Source organism: Rhamphochromis sp. 'chilingali' (genome assembly GCF_963969265.1).
Source record: "Rhamphochromis sp. 'chilingali' genome assembly, chromosome: 20".
NCBI classification, from domain to species: Eukaryota; Metazoa; Chordata; class Actinopteri; order Cichliformes; family Cichlidae; genus Rhamphochromis; species Rhamphochromis sp. 'chilingali'.
Genome location: NC_137947.1, coordinates 16,726,027 through 16,748,300, shown reverse-complemented (window position 1 = coordinate 16,748,300; position 22,274 = coordinate 16,726,027). Strand labels below are relative to the sequence as shown.

General features: G+C 41.3%; 1 protein-coding gene across 1 annotated transcript; it reads right to left on the bottom strand.

Moving 5' to 3' along the window:
- Window positions 1–146: 146 nt before the first annotated feature.
- On the bottom strand, window positions 147–22,266 carry stox1 (storkhead box 1). Its single transcript, XM_080868715.1, has 4 exons — window positions 21,739–22,266; window positions 5,400–5,552; window positions 1,603–4,237; window positions 147–1,048 (listed from the first exon to the last, which is right to left on the bottom strand). Exons 1-4 carry the CDS (start codon window positions 22,067–22,069, stop codon window positions 895–897), a joined length of 3,273 nt encoding a protein of 1,090 aa, XP_080724841.1. The 5' UTR covers window positions 22,070–22,266; the 3' UTR covers window positions 147–894.
- Between the last annotated feature and the right edge of the window lie 8 nt (window positions 22,267–22,274).

The window sequence follows — 22,274 nt, the reverse complement described above, 5'->3', positions numbered from 1 at the left end:
CCTCCAACCTGCAGGTTGAACCATCCTTAGACAAGATAGTGAACCCCCGAAATTTACTTGCTTCTTAAAACCCAACAACATATTTTTTAATTCATTTATTCACAAAAATAAAATACATTAGAATCTGTCTGTTTTAAGAAATATCTACCAGTTTAATAAAAGCAGAGCTGTTCAGTGCCGTTGCCTGACAGCAAGAAGATCCCAGGGTTTGAATCCCAGGGTATTTCTGTATGAAGTTTACATGCATGCCGTCGGTCTCTCCAGCTTCCTCCCACATTTGAGGGACAAGCATGTTAGGCTAATTAGTTGTTAATTGGCCGTATGTGTGAACGTGTGTGTGAATGCTTGTCTCTCCTTTTGTGTTAGTCCTGCCACAGACTGGCAACCAGCCCAGTTTCACCCAACTCCAGCTGCCCCACGATCCTGAGTTGGAAAGGCAGAAGAAACGAATGGATGAACTGGGGCCAGTTACACTGATAGCATAGCGTAAAATAATTCTTGCAGGCACTCATATTGTGTTGGTAAAATGTTTCATATGGAGACGTCCATTTCAAGACAATGTGGGTTTATATATACAGTTTTATTTGTAGTAATTTCTACATGATGAGAAAGAAAAAGGGCAACACTAGAGCTGTAGAGAAGGAAAACTGTACATTTAAATGACACAGTGCTGCTAATACACCATGCACCATGGCATATCACAAAGTTATTTACAAAAACACAAAATATATACTGTACACCTGTACACATGCCTCTTTAGCAATGGCTATCATTATGTGAAGATATGCATAAAACTGTGATATCGGATATATTACTAACAGTCGTATATAACTACGAGGTTTGAGGCCTCTTCCAGATGAGGCCTGTGAAGGTCCAACGTGAAGTTCAAGCCTGCTACACGTTCATGACAGGAGTCAGCTGCAGCAGTGAGCTCTGTGCTCGAATGGCACTGCTCTTCGAATGCAGTTTCTCCAGGTTCTGCAAAAAGCCTCTTCTCTTGAGGCCTTCAAGAATGACAGTGTTGCTAGACGCCAAGCTGACCCGGGTCCTGTGGAGGAAAAATACACCACTTCAGTAACGTATGTGACGTGGTCGTGCACTCCCTGCCTCTACCTACACACCAGGGTGCACGGCGAGTTCAATGGCAAAAAAAAAGAAAAAAAGAACTCCTTTCTTCCTCTTTGATTATAACATGAGTGTTTAAGTACCGCACAGCTATTATACATAATTATCATAAATGACTCCCTTCTGTTCAAATACTGGATGCTATAAGTGGCCACAAGGTGTTTGTTCAGCTTTATTGCAATTTACTTTATAAGAAAAAACATCAACTTGAGAGCATGGCCAACCGCAGACACATAACCCAGAGGTTAACTAACCTCAGTATGGTGTTTATTCTGCCCAAAACCCCTCCAGAAATATGTGGAGGATGCAGTCTGATGTGGGCTCACAATAGGAAAGACATGAGTCAGAGGTGTGAAAAGTAGTCAAAACTCTGACCACAAGAGATCGTGCATCTGGGTTGGGATCAGTGGATTTGTTAAGATTCAGTATCACCTCATTATCTTATTTATAAAAAACGATTTAAAGAGAGAGACTCACCTTGGAGAATCTATACCGCTGTCTCCTGTGATGCTCTGATTCTCTCCCGTTTCCACAGCTTCCCTAACGTCTGGCCCTCTAGCTCCATCGGGCATGCTCAGAGCAGCCCTGTGGGCCTGAGGTACATGCTTCTCTTCCTCCTCCTTCTTCTCCACCTCAGCTGCCCAGTGAGCAGACTCACCGTCACCTTCATCAGCCGACTTCCTCACAGTCTCTGTGTCCGATTCGATCTCGCTAGTCTGGCAGTAGTCAAAGATGCTACTGTCTCCAACTTCACATGCTTCTGAACAGTCCAAATCAAGGTCATCTTTGTGCTGTCTTTCTCCCTGGATCGCTGCATCCCATTTTGGGCTGGATTTGCTTTCGGTTCTTGGTGATCTGATCTTCTGGTGTTGACGATGGAGTCTCCAGCTGGTGTCTTCAGGTCTGGACGGGCTGAGGGTATCTTCCCTCTGGACTGCCAGAGAAATTTGATCTGCTGACCCCTGCATTAAGGTGATTTCTGGCTGGTGAAAGTTGGATTTAAAATGGCGACTGTGTGGTCCCTGATACTTCAGATTAGAGTCGCGGTTTTGGTAAACCAGCTGGTGACCCTGATAGTCCACACCACCTGCTGTGTACTTACTTGCATCCTCTGTAACCTCATCGTCATTCAGGCACAATGAGCTGCAGGCATCATCATCCTCCTGATCGGCTGCTCTCTGATAGAGTCTGCAGTCGTCCTCTGTAAAGCCATCAGTGTCTGTTACCAAGGCAGTGCTGTTAGATGTCAGTTCCAGCCTTTCTCCCAGGCTCATGGCTCTTTGCTCTCTGTTATTGACAGTGACAGGTCTGATCTCTTGCAGGTTCTGGGTCTCTGTAGTTTCAGAGAGCTCATTAGGCCTCTGTGTGCTGTCTTTTTGTGGGTTGGAGAGTCTGAGGGAATGTTTCCGCTGTAAAGAGGGCTTGGGCCATGGCAGATTTGGATCATATGCATTGTTTATTATGGCAAGCTCATAGGGATGGGTGGAGAGAGAGGCATTAGCACTGGAATACTGCTGGATGTTAGGAACACTTCCAACTATATTTTGGCTGCGATCTGGCATACTGTCATATTCTGGGGCATCCTGAAAATGTTTGCTCTCTCTGTCCTCTCTCTGTCTGACCTTGTCATCTATGCGAAGCGTACTGCTCTGTGGGTAGACTGAGCTGTAGTTTAGTGGCAGCTCTCTGCTGGGCTTCGTGTCCGACTGGAAAAGAAGATCAGCACTAAAGTCCCTCTCAGGGTTGCAGTTGTATTGTTCTTCAGATGTAGTGAATTTCCCTTCATTCTCTCCATCTGCTGCCATCAGTCTGGCTCGGTGTGGGTCCCAAGATTTGGAGCGATGACTCGTTCGGTCCTTCCTCCCTGATCCCGAAGTCTTGTGCTCTTTCACCTCTCGTCTTCTGTGCTCTCTGGCAGCGGGAATTCTGTTCTCGGCTTCTTTCAGCGGATGTGCCTGGAAAGGGTTTTCAATGCGTTTCTTATAAAGAGACTTTCCCTCAGCAGTTCCACATTCTTCCACTTGAACTGGTTCATCAACAGCGATTTCCACTCTGAGCCGCGTAGGGATCAAATCCTCCCCCTCTGGATAATTGTCCGCACATATGGAAGCTTTGTTCTTAACCTTGTCCTTCTCCTTTTCCCTGTGCTTCTCTTTGGACGAGTGGCTCCTCCTCTTGCTGCGAGAGGCTTTCTGAGCAGATCTTTTGCCTGCTCCTGCCTTGGATGAGTGATGATGCCTCAGTTTTGAAGATGCCAATACCTCAGTAGACATTCCCTTGTCAACTCCCTTATCATCTTTATCAACACCCTTGTCCAGCACTTTTTCTATCCCTCTCTCCCTTCTCTCCTCCAGCTTCTTCATGAGGACGGTATGGCGTGTCAGATTGTCCACAGTTAGCTCAGGGTTGATGCGTTTGATGATTGCATGCTCCAGATCACGGGGTAAGTTGTTCAGGTCATCCTCGTCTCTTACAGGCCACTCTTCTGGAGGGAACTGGCCTGAAAAAGATGCATACTCCTTCTTCGGTTTCTCCTTTTTTCCTCCATTCCTCCGGAACAAACTGAGCCCAAACCTCCTCCCTGGTTTATCTTTTTCTTTGCGGCTGGTGGCGTTAGTAGTGGCTGTAGTCTTGCTGATCTCACTTGCCTGACAATCTGCTGCAGTGGAGGTGGACTGATGTTGCACGGTGGGTTTGTGATCTAAAGGTCGCGGCCACTTTAAGCTTTTCCCCGTGCATTCGCTTATGGACACGGACACGGAATGCTGATCTGGGACGGTGGAGGGAGGGACAGTTGCTGGAGCAGTCGTGGCATTAGTGGAGATTTGGAGGGAGCTAAAACAGCTGCAGGACTTGCAGTGGGCGACTGGGGGCGTTTGTGTGCTCTCGACGCAGATGTCGTTACTTAGCAGGTAAGTAACAGGAGGAGGTAAAGGAGCGTCATCTGCCGAAGAAGAAGTCCACCAGTTCTTCTCTCTGACCATGTTGTTGGTGATGAAATAAGTCTGTGGAGTGACGATGAAGTAGCCCTCGCCTGTGTGGTAAATCTTGCGTTCCTTGATCAGATTGCCTAAAGCGTTATAGAGGATGTCCTGAGTGGGGATGGTTATCCCTGAGACACAAAAAGGGAATGCGATTAAGGCCAAAAGAGATGAAATGCTTATAATTCCAAATCTCTAATGCATAACTGAAAACTATGAAGCTACAGCCAGCAGCCATTTAGCTTAGCCCAGAACAAATGCTGAAAACAGTTCTATGGCTTTCTTTGCTCTGGCCAAAGTACCTTGATGATCAATAGTGCATACCCGCAGATCTGTGCACTAATTGTGCATGTGAACGTTTCACGCATAAATCAGTGGTTTATTATTATTTTTTAATTCACAAATACAAATACATTTAGTAGTGCCACTGACCATGCGTACAAACAAATGAAGGCCTCGCTGTCCAAAAGCAGCATATGTCATAAAATGCTCGATAAAATGAAAAAATTAACTGCTTGTAAAGAAAAGAAAATACTGCTCCCATATTAGTATATGAGATTTATGAAACATGCGCACTGACCTATTTCGTTCTTGAGAAAAACTAAATAAAGTAATGCTGCAGCTGAAGTAACAGAGGTTCTTAATATAATTTCCCCTTAGACACTCACTGTGGCTCAAGGACTGGCACTTATATAGTGCCTTTCTACTCAGCTGGTAAAAAAATTAAGACGATAAGTGTTGACATCTAGCAATGATATAATCCCTTTAATGAAATACAAGATCATTTAATTATGAGATAAGAAAATACTGAAATATGATTAAAAGTTAAACCCTTGATTTTTCCATTTACTTAATAATTTTTTAATTTTTGTTTTCTTGAAATAGTATTTTTTTAAATTCTATTTTTTTATTTAATTGGGATTCTGTGCATTTTGTAACACAGTGTTTTTGGAAAACTGCAACTAATGACCAAAAGGCAACATTATCATTATTATTATTATTGTTGTTATTATTATTGGTAGTAGTAGTATTGCTATTGAGTTTAAAGGTGTGTTTTAACATTTTCTAAGCATTTTCTAAAGTCTTCGTTATTTCTACACACGGTCAGAGGCACTTCTAATTTTTTCATAGAGTACAAACAAACTCCGCTACAAAAATACTGATAAATCGCTCATTTGTGCATGAAATTTTTATACGCACAGATTTGTGTGTGCACTGTTAGACAACGAGGTCCAATGTTCTTGCCTAACTATTCATTTCTCAAGTAAGCTGTGGCAGTATTTCATGGATTACCTGGATGAGCTTTGCTCATGTAGTTGACAAGTGAGTCTTGACTGACGGTGATCTGGGAAGAGTTCATGTCTGAGATGACTGAGCACAACACCTCAGCCAGGGGAATGAACTGGGACTGAGGAACAGGCGACATCTGCACTGGGGACAGGTCACCTGAAAAACACACACACACACCAGCAGATTACTGGGTGGAACAGGTGGGCCTGCTGCAGGAGATATAAACACACCTGGGACAGAGGGTCTCTCTCTGACTTGCGCTGCCAGTGAAAACAACTCAAAGTACTGAAGTTGACATTCCTGTCCCAACCACCTCCTAAATCATGACCAAGGTGGTCTATTTATGTGAGTTATATGAACCATGCCTGACTGCTTTTGGAATTCCATGGGTACTGGGACTGACCACAGAATTCCATTACTCCCACAGAAATGACCACAGCTCTGCCTGCTGGGCAGATCAGATATCCTGCCCCCATACCATAGAGACCTACACATCTAGGAGCTGCCCCTAGACAAACATGTTACTAAACCTGAGAGACACTATGAAAAGGGGTCTTGGAAACATTTGTCTCTGCAAAAATAGTATGAAATTGATTCTTTAAATGTGCACTTCATATCACAATATCCCAGCAATCTGCACAACTTTACAGACCTTCGTTTATCGTGCAAACAAACTGTGGGAGCCTATTAAAAAGCCACAAAGCTTTCAATCATAAAACCTGAAGCTAACCAGGCATTTTAGGAAACTTTAGACCAACATGAACTTTCACACATGGAGAAGCAGGGATTAGAGGGTTGGGATCATATTGAGGGGACTCTTTAACAGCATATTTATAAGAGTGGACTGAATGAAGGGGAAATGAATGGAGACTGGTTACATGAAAGTTTCTCATTTGGTTAATGTATTACTGTGTTCAGAGACAAGAGGCAGTTACTAGTACCAGTGTCATGACACGCAATCTTCTTTTTCCTACAAAGTGAGGTAACATCATAGGGACAGACATTTGCAGCTCGATCTGGGTTCCAGGAAGGAAAGCAGCAAAATTTCTAGAAGATTTCTCCAAAGAGGGTGCAAAGGCCAGCCAAAACCAGAAGACATAGCATAATATCAGCAATGTTTACTTTTAGAGGGTGCTGAGTATTAATTACAGAGTAGAGTTCACATATATTAGGTTAACAGTAGTGGTGGGTGGATTTGATGTGGTAATGAGTACGAGGAGAATGTGGGTTTTGCTGCAGTGGATAACTTATGTCTTGCAAACTAACATAAAAGGGGGGAAAGAAATGATCTACAATGTTGACATGCTAACAACAATGTTATCCCAGCATACAGCTTACAACCAGCCAGCTGACCAAGGGTCTCAAACCCACTGCTGATGAATGATTAGACTTACAAAGTCATGGACAGAACCTTACCCATCGGAGTGGAAAACTGGTTTTAGTTAATCATCTACACCACACCAGAGAAAGGAGTGCAAAAGATGATAAACAGGAAAAAAGAAAATGCAATCCATCAAAAATGCTACTTGAGTCCTAACATGAAAACTTGAGTGTAAAGTTAACACACACAAACACACACACACAACTAATTAAATTCAGCTACGTGACCACTTGGAACTTTTGGAGACTGCTTGTGTTGACAACAGTGTTTTGTGTATAAATGTCACACTTGTATGACTGTGAGTGATTTCCTCATCAGCCCTGGGGCATTCATTCAATAGCACTGCCAAGCTCACCACGTGATGTAAGCTAAACATTTACAACCCTCACACTTGAACCACTTTTGTCTGAGGCAGGGAAAATATACAGCTAATCAAATATCTGCTATAGTAAAGAATGAGTACACGCATACGTATCACACACATGATGACAGATGCAGGCAAGTTTACAAAAAAAACTATTCTTTCAAGAGCAACGTGTCATTAGTCAAAATCACTTATTTTTCATCATCTCAGCGCTTGCATTACGACCACAGAATGTTTTGACAGATTTTATATGGGAAAAAATGACTTAATCAGTGTGTACAATCTACCACACGACCATAAATGTAATCCAGTGTTAAAATATGTGATATGAAATTACATATTGGTACAATTAAAACATTCTGGCTTCTTTGCATATATAAACATGAAAACTAAGGTTAAGATCGGGTTAAGACTTAAACTTTTTACAAAAAGGGAAAGAAGTTGGAAAAAGACCCTGCATAACAGCTTTTAGCCACACAAATGAATAATAAGTAGCCTAAAAGCACTGTTAACATAATATTTTAATCACTACAAATGGTCCTGCATTTCAGTTAATTAAAAAAAAATGGAAGGAATATGTGAACCTAAAAAAGTAACAAAACAATTATCAGCACATGGGGTTCACTTAATGCTCATAAGGTTCACAGGCAGAGGTCTTTCTTTGCAAAACTGATCCTATGAGGGATTGTAAAAGAAAATAAAAGCTGCCTTCCCCCAGCTGAGACAAGACATTAAGCTGTCTAAACCTCAGAGCGGATATCTCAACAGTGGTCTCCCTGGCAGTAAATTAGTGCTGCTGACTTAGCTCCTCATTGTCGTTAACTTCCTATAGGAATGTCTGGCAGGCTGTCTGCATAGAAACCACATACAAACACAGTCAACAGTGAAAATGTCAGCAAGGTTAGAGTGGGAGGCAAATAATTAACATCCTAATCAGAGGGAATCAACAAACTAATCTTCTCTTTGCACAGAGGTAATTTCAGTGGATTGATTGTTATCCTCTTCGATCGTGTCCTGGTTTAATGCATGATATCCTGTAGGACCCATGCTATTACGATTTGTTCTTCTAAAGAGGCTAAATGCAAATATATTCATGCAATAGGTTTGTTACATGCAATGAATTCCAACTACATTGAAATGCTGGTGCAAGACATGACAAAAAACACCTGTAGGAGTTCAGATGTGGGAAATATTGCTGTAATGGAAGGATGGGGCCGGCTGAGGATCCGTGTTTATTGAGTCTAACATTAGCAGGCGTGACTGTCGAAAAGGTTCAGCGTTGTAACCGCCTCCTCTCCAGGGGGAGCAGATCTCTGTGTTGCTGTAATCCAAGACCGGGCCACCGACATTAAACCCTTTGTCATACACAGCATGAATACCCGGCTGGGCACCATGGCAACCGAACCCTGTGTCATAAGGGCGAGACAGGGAAAATAGCAGCTTGAGAATCAAAACGGGGACGAGCATTGTGTTAATGCCAGTTAACAGAAGGAGTAGCAGGTCGATATAACCTTGTAAAAGGGTTATCTGCTCTCAGCTTGTATAAAATGTGGAATATTGGTTTGTGCAGCTCTCTGCAACCTTCAAGTTTAAAAACATTTTTTTGGGGGAATGAATTAAATTGAGCTAATCTGAGCTAATTCTTTTTCTGTGAAAATGAAAGTTTTCAAATACCTGCAGAGATGCCTGTGAAAAACACCCTCACTGTTTTCATATACATTAAAAGGGTAAGTAGCAGCCAGGTGCTACTAATCAAATGCACGTGATTTATGGATGGAGCACCTATACGAATGCCCTCAAAGTTTGCTAATCTGCAGCATTCAGGTGTGTGTTTGTGAAGTTTGCCAGCCTCTTCTTTCTAAAAATTAACATGGCAGCATGACTTAGGCTTGTAAAGTTGCATCTGAACAAACCACAAGACTTTAGACAGACATTTAAACAGATTAGACCAAAGTGGAGATGTTTGGCCATAATGAACTAGATCACATCTGGTGAAAATCCAAACACAGCATATCAACACAAACACGTAATACCAGTTGTCATGTGCGGAGGTGGCGGTGTGATTATTTGGGTTTGTTTTGCAGCCACAGGACCTGAGAATCTGATGTAACATAAACTCCTGTGGATATCAAAGTAATGTCTGACAGCTCAAGCTGACCTGGCAGAAACTGGGGAGCAGTTGAGCTGTTGATTGTTTAGTAGGACAATGATCCCAAGCACAGCAGGAAATCAACAACAACAACAAAACAAAGAATCACAATGGTCCCGTCAAAGTCCAGTTAAACTCTGGAGCTCAACTTGATTGACACCTTAAGAGAGCTTTGCATAAACAAATGCCTGCAAACATTAATGAATTGAAAGAAGAGTATGCTAAAATTCGTCCATAAAAATGTAAGCCTGATAAAGTCGTACAGAAAAAAATATGTATTTATTCGAATGTTTACAGTCCTGAGAAAGCTCTTTTTTCACACGATTGTTCATGCAGATACACAATAAATATGCAGAAAGAAAAACAGTTTAAGCAATGTTATAGTTATCCTTTCCATCTTGTTCCTACAGGAATAGGAGCATGAGTTTCTTTCTCAGGGGTGCAATGCTTAAATCACATGCTGGTTTGTATTAAAATAACTTGAAATTAAAAGATCATTGTGATTTTATATAACGAGCCTGATTTTTGTTTCATGAACAGCATTACCCCAAATATTAAAATAAAGCGACAAAGTCCACACTATGATTTCTGCCCCTTGCAGACCTAAAAAACATTCTTCCAGTGTCATAAGTTTTCCATGTGAGAATAAACTGCTGCCTGGGGAACAAAATGAAAAATATCTAAAGCCGACTGTTCATATTGCAGCAATGACTGACAGAGACCTTCTCTCCTCGATCCCCACTGAGATACTTTTGGCTGCTGACACTAATCAATACCACATGTATTCACATGGCTCACATGGTGTTAGCAGACCTTAGAGCCTCTTGAGTCTCATTTCATACGTGATTGCATTACCTTAAGTCTCTTGGAGTAAAATACTGCACCACACCGTAAAGCACATGCTGCAGACCTGCCATAAATTGCACCACTGTCAAACTATCTCTAAATGATCTTTACTCAATGCAGAGAAGGCAAAAATCTTCTGTTTATGGACTTCTCAATCAGTGGACGTGCCATAAATTAATAGCAATATTCAAAGACTAGAAGCACCTAACTTTATGAAACTCACTAATATGATCAAACATGTTGGTTTCTGCACAATGCAGAAAGAAAACATCACAAGTATGCACAGACAATAGAGCCCATACATTTTCAGAAACACAGAGCAAAAATTAAAACGATTAATTAAAAAAAAAAGTCTCACAACAGCTTGTATATCATTTAACATTTCAACCGTTTAGCTGACATTTTAATATTTAATGATATTTTGCCAAGAAGTGAAACTCTAGCAAAGTCTTCCGTTCCTGATCATCACCAGCCCTCGATAACAAAAAACATGTGATGTACTGGCTTTAAGTTATGCCTTGGAACAGTACAAGATTCCTGTAAATATAAACAGACTGCGCATTAATGTGAAATATTGGTTATTATCCTGTATGCCCATTAGTCACACTGTTGTAGTGATGGAAATGTTTATTGGACTACCAATAAATATATGAAATATCTTAAAAATATTTGTATGGATTGCCATGACATTTGAGGCTAAAAGTGCATGAGAATTTTTCTCTAGTGTCATCATTTAGCAAATGTCTGAATAACAACCGGATGGTTTGTTACACAATGTCACAGCAACAATTTTTTAACTAAAACTTTAGCTTGTCCATGTCTTTATTTGCCCAAATACCCGAAAACTAACCGCAGTCCAATCACCCTCAGGTATTTTTATGTTTTCTGCTAATGTGTAGTTGTTAGCATGTAAGTTAAACTAGCTAACAGCTAGCTAACATTAACACGTTAGCTTTGTTTTCTACTGTACTACTTCTACTGATAATATTTAGCTCTGCCTCACAGAGCTGGCTCATAGGGTCTTTGTTTAACCTCAAACACAAAAATAAAATAAGACAACCTGAAATTCACTAAAACTGTAAACCCTTGAATGGCCACTTAAAGCTGTATTCAGAGCCTAGCATGTCAATTATTTTCACTGAAATTAAATGTGTTTACAACCTTGTAAAAGAAATATATTTGACCTTTAATTGAAACAATAAAATTAGTCTGAATTTCATTGCCACTTAAATAGTAAATAAACTGTTATCTGTTTCTGCGCAATGCTATCATATGCCATACAGTTATAGCTTGCTAATTGAATTTTCTGTTTCAATTAGTTGCCACATCTATTTAACAATCACAAACAGCTGGCCAGTACATTGCAATCAATTTGAGTTAGTGCAGATGAGTGCTACTCATCTGCAAAGCATCTCTTCCCATTAGAGGACTGGACTTAACTGTCTGTACTCTGGTTATATTCCTACGTGAAAGCAAGGTTACTGAGCACGTTTGTGGAGGAATTTGTGAATTTCTCCATCAGAGATTCTGGTTGGACTTTGATTGTATGTAATGAATGTGAATTTCTTTGAATGTAGATGGAACAGAAGACAACAGATTTGTGATTTTAGCGATTTATCAAAGTCAATCACTCTGTCATGACACAACAGAGCATGTGTAATTACCAGGTTGACTCAACTGCAAACTGATAACAGACCAACTCAGTCCTATCGCTATCACAAAGTCACTTTGAAGATGGCAACTGAGTACGAGAGGTCACACACCTGATTCCTATCCCCTGTGGATGCAACCATTTCGAAGGCAACAAGACTGTAAATGTGTGCAGTGAACTTGCAATCATTTTGGTTGCACCGCAACTACCGTTTTCCTATAACCAGGCTCGAAAGCATTAGCTCTTAACTTAGCACTCCAACCTCTTAATTAAATATGGTAACTTTTGGCTCAAAAATCAAGATTTCAAAAGCCAAAAATGTCAAATTGACCAATTCACACCAATGAGTTACATAACAGTTACTACATGAATCTTTTATATACAGCCTTTAATGAATGACCCCATAGTTTGGATCATTGAAGGCTGCTCAGTGTGCATGAGTCCCTTGCTTCCTGAATGTTTTCTGTCCTTGAGCCGAGAAGCACCTGATTCAGAGCTGTGTTGTATGAAATCTACTATTGACCTTTCATCTTTGCACTGCTGCAGGTAAAATTTAACTCAAATTTTAGGTATGATTTAGACAGTCCCTCATTCAGTAGCCCTCTAGGAACACAAACTACTCAAAGACGCCCACTGTCTTATCTCATCCTGCTATCGTCTAATCTTGTAGGCTCCAGGAGGCAAACAGGATAATCTTCTCTCTCCCTCATTAAAGACACACAGCATGGCATTCAGCGAGATCTCAAAGCCTGCCCCAACAGACTAAAGTCATTCCTTATCTCTTCCTCACTAAGTCAGTTTAACTATGTGCTACAGTAAATCTGCTAACTGTACATGCAAGATTCAGTCAACCTTGGTGACACAATGTCAAACATTTTGTCAGATTTCTAATTTATGTGCTAAATTCCCACCCGTCCCTTTGTCCTTGGTATTTTGGACAAGCAGGGCTCCGTGACCCCGCCCTTGCCTTCCTTCCTATACATGTGTGTGTGCTGCACTTTTTAAAAGTGCTTTATGAGTTTGTGTCTTTAACTCACATAAGAACACAGACGTGGGCGTTGCAGTTAAATGGCCCAATAAACTGAGTGAAAAGATCCCTTCAGAAAGCAATCACAGAGCAAATATCCCAGCAATGAAACCTCTCCCAGTGTGGCGACACTGCGCTTTCACCCCAAAAGCCTAGCATTAAGCAAAAACGTCAATGAAATAAATATCTATTATAGAATTTGCCGTAAAATTACCATCCATGAGCTTCCTGTGTCTAACACATCAAGCTATAAATGCTGAGCCACTGGGCATTTTACAGCTTTATTGATTGATTCCTCCCAATAAAACCTGCATTTTAGCCCAAACATTTAGCTGCATTAGGTAAATATTTAATCTGACCTATTCATGGTTCAGAATCAGAGAGTGCAGTGCAAGAGAGGAATCAAGGTGGGAGAAAAAAGGTCAAATATGGACTGTGTTTGCTTGTTTTCTTTGGGAGGGGGGGTTGGTACATTAAAATGGCAATTTAGCCCCTTCATTGGCATACAAGCACTGCAACATCTTAAAATAAACAGCTGAATAAAAGCTGATAAAAGTCAAAACATCTCGACTAAAGAAAATTCATGAGCTAAAACCATGAGCAACGAAGAAAAACCCAGGCTGGGTTTGTGTTGTCCCACATCACCATAGAAACCTTTACTGTGGCAGCGACCTGCCACGTCCAATACGAAAACAAAGAAAAAGAAGAAACAGCAGCAAAAGTGTCGTTTCTGTAACAGCCACAGTCTCGAGACAAAGTTTGCCAAAGCGGGCCTTTGATATTTAATGTATGTTGGCAAGTAAGCACAAAGAGCCTGTGACTAAGCTTCTCAAACTGTCATTCACCGAGCTCAAAAGATCTAGTGGTTTATAGTGGGTCACCGCAAATCTTGCTTGCAAATCCCTGCAGCTGTAATGGCATAAAATAATGCTTTTACCGTCTGATTCACAAGAAGAACAATTGGAAAAGCAATCCTGCTCATAAAAGTGACCTGGCACTAAGCTAGTGAGCAGGAACCCCGTCATCACGTCCTGGTGAAATAGGAAACACACCTGACCAGGTGTTTAACAGCAGACCTCAGGTAAACAGGGCTGTATTTTATACCAAAAACATCTTAAGTGTAGCATGATTTCAATTTATGCCAATGCCATCAGACAGAGTTAAAGCACAGCTTTACCGACAATTTATTTTCTCAATCTTTCACTTCATACCTCTTCAGACTAAGTGGACCACACCGCCACGTTTCTGGTTCTCATCTGCTTTGATGAACTTGAACATTACCTCCAAGTCTGCCGGATCCATTTCTGTGCCACAGTACCTTTCCTTTGTTCTTTAATGTATAAAAACTAGTCCTCTGCAGTGTCTCTGGCCAAATTGGTCCCATTACCCTGAGAAACTATTCATCTCGGCTTTGTTCCAGCCCACATCTGAAGTGTTCAAGGCAAAACTATTATATTTCCTCTTTACAGAAAATGCACAGTTAAAGATGCATACCAGAGATTATTGTTGCACTTTCAGGGGGACTTTTTTCCATTTCAAAAGAAGGGTTACAATTATTTATACATAAGCTAACATACTCGCTGGTGCAAATGACACCACCAGAGTTGAAGAACTAGAGCAGAGCCATTTTACTTAAAAAGAAAAATACCTATACTGCATCTTGTTGCAAATTTTATTGGGTGAATGCTGAAGGCATTCAACCTATTGAGTTTGTTTCTTTATTCTTTGCTGCTTAACTATGGCCACAGTTTTGGTGCTATTTTCACCACTCAAGTCTTAAACTGCTCTGCTATTTCTGCTTATGCCAGCTATATCCTTTGGTGCTCATAACATTTATACTTTTTAAAATATTATGCTTTTTAACATTTCAACTGGTCATATCTCCTAAACCGTGGACTCCAGACACATGAGTCTTGTGCCAATATATCTTCAGACACTCCTGATGCTCATGGTGAAAGAAATTTTTTTTTAAGTTTACCATTTTCCCATTAATTATGTTTGTTTCAGAAATCTGTCCTTCTCTCAGATTTCAAACCCTGGAATTGAAGCCGTTTTTTCTCTCGTCATGTCTCTCTCTGGGAAGACTGCCCGTTTGCCTCACTGAGATGAGCAAGGTTCGAATCCTACCTATGGCTGTTACTGCATGTCTTCCCCGCTCGTGCTGCCTTTGCTTTCTTGACACTCTTTAGTGTACCCTTCCAAATAAAGCCATCTTCAGCAGACAGTTTTCTTTTTTCAGCAGATAATTACGCTTTTTCAGCTGTTTTCAGCACATATTTCCGCTACATGGCATTCACCCGGCATTTTTGCAGTTAATGCAACTTTTTCTAGTTTTTTATTTATGATCTATTTTTTGGCACGAAAGCCTTAAAGGCTTTAACTTCTTTATATTAAAAGATTAGCATCAAGTACCCAACTGATTCTCTTGGTGCTCCTGGTATTCAGTATGAACCTGTTAAGCCTGATGGTTATTAGGTTACCCATAAGGACTAGCACAAAACAATACTACTGAAAAAAATCATTGGGTCTGAAAAGCTTCTGCTGTTAAAGAAAATGTAAAACACTTGACTGAATACGCCTTTGTGCAAAAAGGAAGAAAAAAATATTGCATCGCTTTGTAATTTAATTCTGAGACTGATAAAAAAGATAAATATATGCATATATTTCAATGAAAGAGCTTATTTCTTCAAGATAAGACAAAAAGTCACGGTTTAGCCAGATGTTTGGCCTCAAAGTAAATGCACTCAGTGAGGAATGCATAAGGATACGTTTAAATAATACCTCGTGTTTAACCCTAAAGTAGTAATGTAACTAAGAGGCAGTTCAATTTCCAAAATTTTATAACATCATTTAACATTTTTTGTTCAGCATTCGAGGGCATGCATCCAGAAAGGAAATCCTATCCTCTTTGTGTATCAGTCTGGCTTCGGATCAAGACAAACATAGCACCAGCTCAGCCATTACCTTATGTTGGACCTCTGCTGGAAAAAATCAAAGACACTGCTGTGATGTTTCCGGATACTTAACTAGCAACTGATTCAGTCACTGATTCACAGATGTTTTCAAGACTTTCAGACTGTGATCCAGCTGTGTGGGGATGGTTTCGCAACTATTTTGAATACAACTATCACTGTGAAAAGAAGTGTCCCACATGAGGTCTTTTGTGTGTTTAACAAACGGTGTACCCCAAGGTTCTTTCTTAGGATTCCTCTATATTCAGCATTTACTCTTAATGGCCCATTTTAAAGACCTGTACAGTATATTGCTTTGCATTTTTCTGACACTTTGCCAAGCTTGGAGCTCAGACAAAGACAGGAGGCCCTAAATCTCCAGCTTGTCTTCCTGAAAGATCTGGGTATTTTCACTCCTACTCCATACATGTGACATTTCCCCACTGACACCCCACCACAAAAACATATACACCCAGCATCGAGGAATATTTTCAGCAGATCCACACATTAATCATGAGTGATAGTAGTCATTGGTTGCAGATGAAACCCATTTCCTCTCCTTTAAACTGAGCTGAAGGTGCAGCAGATTCCAGTGTTTATTATCCCAGCGTTTGGAGCACAGCTCCCATCCGCTATCCACCATGTGATCCATCACTCCACAATGCCCTTAAAATCATCAGCTCTGTCGTAGTTTCTTGGAAGTATCTTCCACTCTTGAAATTCAATAACACAGCACCTTGCTATTACTGAACCAATGTTAGCATACCTTTGCATGTATTACTGCTACATGAAGCAAAGAAAACATCCTGTCAGGAAACTGAACATTAATAGTGATGCAGAGTTTAATGCAATGTAGTCTGACCGGAGACTGAATAAAGATAACTCCACCAAGGGAAACCTAAGCTGTTACTGACAGGGTGCATAAGCTCAGGGATGAAGAGGAAACTCCTTAACTGTTATTGTTGGCATTGGTCCACTCAGCCGCTGCGGGTGAGCCCAGTGTTTGGGTCGATGCAGAGGCCGACATGCCTGATTCGCACCGGGGTTAGCTTCCTGCTTAATGGGAAAGGATGTGGCAAACAAATGATGTGGCAGGACTGCATGCACATGCAGAGTCCTTCATACACACACACGGAGGGTCACATCTGAGAATACAGGTCAAGGTTTTTGAATTATTTGCTAAGCTATTTTTGCAGCCACAGGAACTAAAAAAAATGTTGTAGATAAATGTAGAAAAATATCTCGCCAAAAGCAAAATCAGTAAAAGTGATTGTAAAAGGCTGCATCCTAATCATCTTACACTAATAATGCAATTTGAAAAGCAATTTGAAACTTAAATAATATGCACAAAAATCACAGAGACTCCTTTCAAGTTACAATTTAATTAATTTCCCTTTAAACTGGTTATTTATAGATATGAACGAGGCAAGAAGGCACTTCAAACATGCAAATACTACCTAAACCGTTGCCCTATTTTGCAATTTTAGGGAAAAAGATTCAGTTTAACACTAGAATTTAATGGAATTTTCCTTTCTTAACACTCCAATTCAGCACTTGTTACAGATCCTGCAAACTGCATCTACAACATGCCTCATCTCTCATCTTGGCAGTGCAATGAGATGTTTTCTGACCAACAAAGCAACATTTATGGCAGATGTTAAAACATTCACACAGCTGATTGGTATACAAATAGTTTTAAATTCATACCTTAGGACCTCTTTGAAACCACGGCCACTGTCATAAAACTGAGTGTGAAAAACAAAGATAAATGTGATTATTCGTTATAAGCTGATCAAATTTCAATAGGTGGTCAAAAGGAAGTTTGCTTTAGCCAACACTAATGGTTAACTTATGGCAATGATTGACACTGTTGCAGGAAAGGATAAAAAACTAAATAGCTGGATAGAAGTAATAATGATCACCTGACACTGAAATAGCAAGCTTAAAGTAATAGTTTTAATTTAAAAAAAAAAAAGAATAAACTTAAATAAGAGGTTGAAATTGTTATCTAAAAGTAGACCGTTATAGTATATATATATAGTGAATGAATAGCAATAATGTTACCAGTAATATTGATCAATGCAGGCCTGACATGTCCATTCACAAGTGCACATTTGTAACCCGGTGGGTAAAATACTGAGACGTAAGCAGAAACGCAGTGAGCAAAGAACACCTGGATACTGTTTAAATGTATGTTTCTTTCTATAAAACCCTCTGAAACTAAATAACCCCGAGGTACCTTGTTAGCAAGAAGGCTGTAACCTTTGACCTGTGCTGCTTAGTTAGGACAGGGTGGGCCATTTAGGGGCGGGCAAGGGGGTGTCATGGTTAATAAGCTAACATCTGGAAGAGTTATGACTATTAGCGGAGCGCTTTGAGACTCTGACAAAATACCCCCATGAAAGGAGAAACCCCTGGTGTGAAAATACAACACTTTCAAGTGAAAAGTAAAGGGCAGAAATGAGACTTGCATAGCTGCAAGCTCAGGAAATGATCTCAAGAGTAAATGAAGCATTTCAGGAATGCATCACCACCTCATGGTATGGCAAGTTAAATGAAACATACCATTTAAAAAAAGAAACTTGGCTTAAAAAGAGCAGCTTAGTCATGCCTTACAGTGCTCAAAGAATGACACAGATGTGCTGAAAAGTAGCGATTTCACCGACAAAGGTGAGAAGACTTGTTTACGCCTGCGTTCAAAGGAAAGAAGGTTTGCAGAGACTGACAGTAGAAAGGATACAGAACACCTCATTACACCGGTGGCTTACTCCATATAAATGTTTAAGCCTGTGTCTCCATGCTCATCCTGCTGCGGGGGACAATAGTGGCACACTAAATAATGCAGAACCAGCTAAAAGTCATTACCGAGCCTCTGGTTTCAAAGGGACAGCTGGAGTGGTTTACCGCTGAGAATTAAAGAATTAAATTTAAACAAAGCCAACAACGTGCTTTGAGCATTTTAATGAGCAATAAGAAGCTACAATTGGATTAAATTAAGAGTTGTACTTTTTGGGGGAGTAAAAAAAACTTTTTTACCCTCTTACTGAGAATTTCATGACACTGACTTCCTTTTAATTACGGAGAAAGAGTAAGGAGAAGCAAGCCTGCTCATCCTGAAGTTTGAAAAGATTCTTAAAAGTACCCACAAACTGATGTGCTTGTTTGTTTCATCTGGACTGTTTTAGGCTTTGTCTTTATGCAAGTCTAGATAAACCACTCTAGCTCCACAGTCAAGGTATAGAGCTAATTATCGAATGCTTTGCTCAAGCACGTTTAACCCACAACAGGCATTTTCTGTTAAGGCAACTCACTGATTGAAAATAAACCGTCCCTTTAACAAAAAACAAGCTGTTAAGGTGGTGTAAAAAATCTCCAGATCCCACAGTCTTGTTTTTTTCCCTCTTGATTACAACTCCATTTTGATGTAGTTCCAGATCACCCTTTACTGGAATAGTCTTTAAAAACTACAGCTGTGGTGCTTTATCCAGCTCCACATATTAAGCATCATAATACCTGCAGCCATTTCAATAGATGTTATCCACACAAATTGTAGTAAATATAGCACATGTCATAAATGGGTGATAATTGAGGTACTGTAACTGCGCTGCATTTCCAGTAAACTAAATGCTCACACTAGTCATAAGTGAGCTGGTTTTACAGTATAAATAAGTGTGTGTGTTAGTCCCCATAGGGAAATAGTTCCTCTGCATTTAACCCATTCACCCAGTGAAGCAGTGGGCAGCCACCAGTGCAGCGCCCGGGGAGCAGTGTGTAGGGACGGTACCTTGCTCAGGGGTACCTCAGGGTAACCGTTCAGTGGAGTCGAACCCCCGACCTTCCGATCATGGGGCCACCACTCTACCTACTGAGCTATCCCCACCTCTAACCCCACAGTGCTATTATCCTGCAGAAGGACACTGGATGAAGAATGAGAGAATGCCCTGCAGACAAGAGTTAGTTTAATCAGAGATCCTCAGTTCCACTGGGTCCATTGCCCACGTTAATAACACTCCATACCAACTTCTCACACTGATTGTTTACCTCAGTGGGAGTGGGTGAGTGTGTGATGGGACCACAAGCCAATCTCTCTACACTGAGACTATCAGCACAGATAACCAGGCAGGACCATCTATGTCACCTGCGTCTCTCTTTCTTTGTCTCTTTTTAGACAATCTTAACTAACTTTGCCTACATCTGGTTAGCTTCAGCTGAGCATCTCTTAAATTAGGCGTTCCTTACACACAAAAAACTTCCACACTGCAGTAAAGTCTGAACCTTCCTCTGACCTGAGAAAGGAAATAGGGCTATTTGAAATTCACTGTAGCCCATAACTTATAACATTTTGTGTTTTCGAGCTGACATATTTATATCAGGACAATGTCAAGGCCTTAAGTCCATGCCTGATATCAATCTAGGAGTCTGACTTCCACAGTCCCACACTGGCCATGAAACGGAGGGACATTAATCCTGGGTAACAGAAAAGCGGCTGCGGTCGGCAGGCAGTTGCTCAGTGATTCACTGCTGACCAGCTCTCAGCGAGAAGACTATAAACCAGGCTCTGACAACCTGCCAGAGCTTATTTCCATACAAATTTCTGCGGTGTGAGGAGAAGGATTTGTTAAGGATGAGAAGGAGGTGGTATTTCCACACGCAGACGTGTTTGCATCTGCTGTGGAGAACACATTCGAACACGAGCTCACGCATGAACGTGCACACCTTTTGGACCGTGCATAACAATAGGTGCAACATCACCTTTGGCCCATGTGGTGTTTGTTTGTCAGGGCCAGGAGGGGTTGCTCAGTGGGATGGCATGTCAGCCTCCACCCTCTCCCTCTCTCAGTCAGTCCACGCCCTCCCAGGGTCTCCCTCTGTGTGGTCTCTTCCTCCCCTTCACATTCCTTCATTTGCTTGTCTGTGAACTGCTCAGTCTCGCAGAGCTGACGCAAAGTCAGCAGGTAAGACAGCAGAAGGCACACATCCAGACAAAAGGCACTACTCTGGAGACAGACCGGGAAACGTCAGTACCGCAAGCAGCCGGGAAGCTGTTGGAAGGCAGCTGCAACACTGGGACACTGCCCGAACAGCCAAGATTTGGAAAAACACCTTCTACACCCTTTGGAGATTTTAACTTTCATGTCATAATTGTGTAATTTTAAAAGTGGTCAAGTATTAGTCCCCACACATTTATTTGTAAAAACCTACAGATTAAAGTAAGGGGGGGGAAAAGGACGTATCAGTTAAGAATAAGGTCATTAGCTCTAAAATCCACACAAGGTTGTCGTTTTCTCCAGGGGTCAGTGCTGTCAGACATTTACAGCCTGTGAGATCATGCTATAGGAGGCTGCATAAAGGTTTCTGCCCCATTTCCATTGTTTCTGTGTCGCTATATGCTGCTTTAAAGCACAGCCAGAGAAGAGGGGGGCAATTAGGAGCAATTACAGGGAGGTTTGTTAACAAGCTGGGGTAAACATATGACTGTGTCAGTAACAGACGGATTTGGGATGCAGTTCTCCCAAACACACCAGACATTTGAGGGGTTTGATGGGTGGGGTGGGGGTCTAGTTAGAAACATAGTCTTCCAAGCAAACTGAACAGATCAAAGTGATGAAGCAGGCAACACGTTGTCTCTTTAGAGATCCTACCTACAATAATAAACCTAAAATAATGTAAACTCCACTTTTACTGCTACAACTTCTACAACTTGTGGAGTTCCACTGCGCCAGCTCTGTGTCAGTCACACTTTACAGCTTTCACACATCTGTCTCAGGGTGGTAAACGTGTTGTTGGTGGTGTGATTACAATAAAGAGCCCCTTTAAAGAAAAAACACCTTGTGCCATTACATGAATAGAAGCTGTTCACTGCGCTGAATGAGTCCTATCACCTTATTTGCATTGCAAACGGGACAGTGGCGTATACACACGTTCTGCTGCTTCTTCTTTCAAGTGTGTTTTGTGGACATTTCGCTCACATACCGACAGCTTTAATGATAAATCCCTTCGGTGACCTCAAAGCCCTGCGCATCCACGCTTCCCTCAGCACCTCCAAGTTGCTGGCGTTGCCTTGAATGAAAAGCACGAAGTTTTCCATCCATCCCTGAAAGTACACCTCAGCTATAGCCTTGACCAGTCTCTTATTCCAGAAACTTCGCGAGTTTTGCGCTTTAAAGTCATCGAAAATCTCCTGACCGTTCGCACCGGTGCCGCCGAGTTTCCCTCCGCCGGCGCGCACACTCTCCTCGTCCGTGCCGAAAACTACAGCCAGCGAAGCTGCTGAGAGCTGAACAAGTCGCTGCTGGTGAGACATTTTAAAGCCTTTTTATGGGCTCCGGAGACTCTCGAAATCAAAACGCACGCGTTAAAAGGAAGTTCTCTCATCCAAAAGTCCAAATAAACACCGATTTTTGCCTCGCATTCCTCCCGTTGCGCGTCTGAATCCTGCAATGTGTGAACCGGAGGCGCAGAGGACGTCCGACTGGTTTCTCTCGGCTATGGTGACGGTGGCAGAAGGA

Excerpts from the sequence above, each read along its gene's own strand:
- stox1 (XM_080868715.1), bottom strand. The coding sequence starts at position 22,069 with ATGTCTCACCAGCAGCGACTTGTTCAGCTCTCAGCAGCTTCGCTGGCT. Across the intron at positions 5,553-21,738 it reads ATTTATCATTAAAGCTGTCG|GTGACCTGTCCCCAGTGCAG; the intron begins GTATGTGAGCGA and ends TGTGTTTTTCAG. Across the intron at positions 1,049-1,602 it reads AGCGGTATAGATTCTCCAAG|GACCCGGGTCAGCTTGGCGT; the intron begins GTGAGTCTCTCT and ends TTTCCTCCACAG.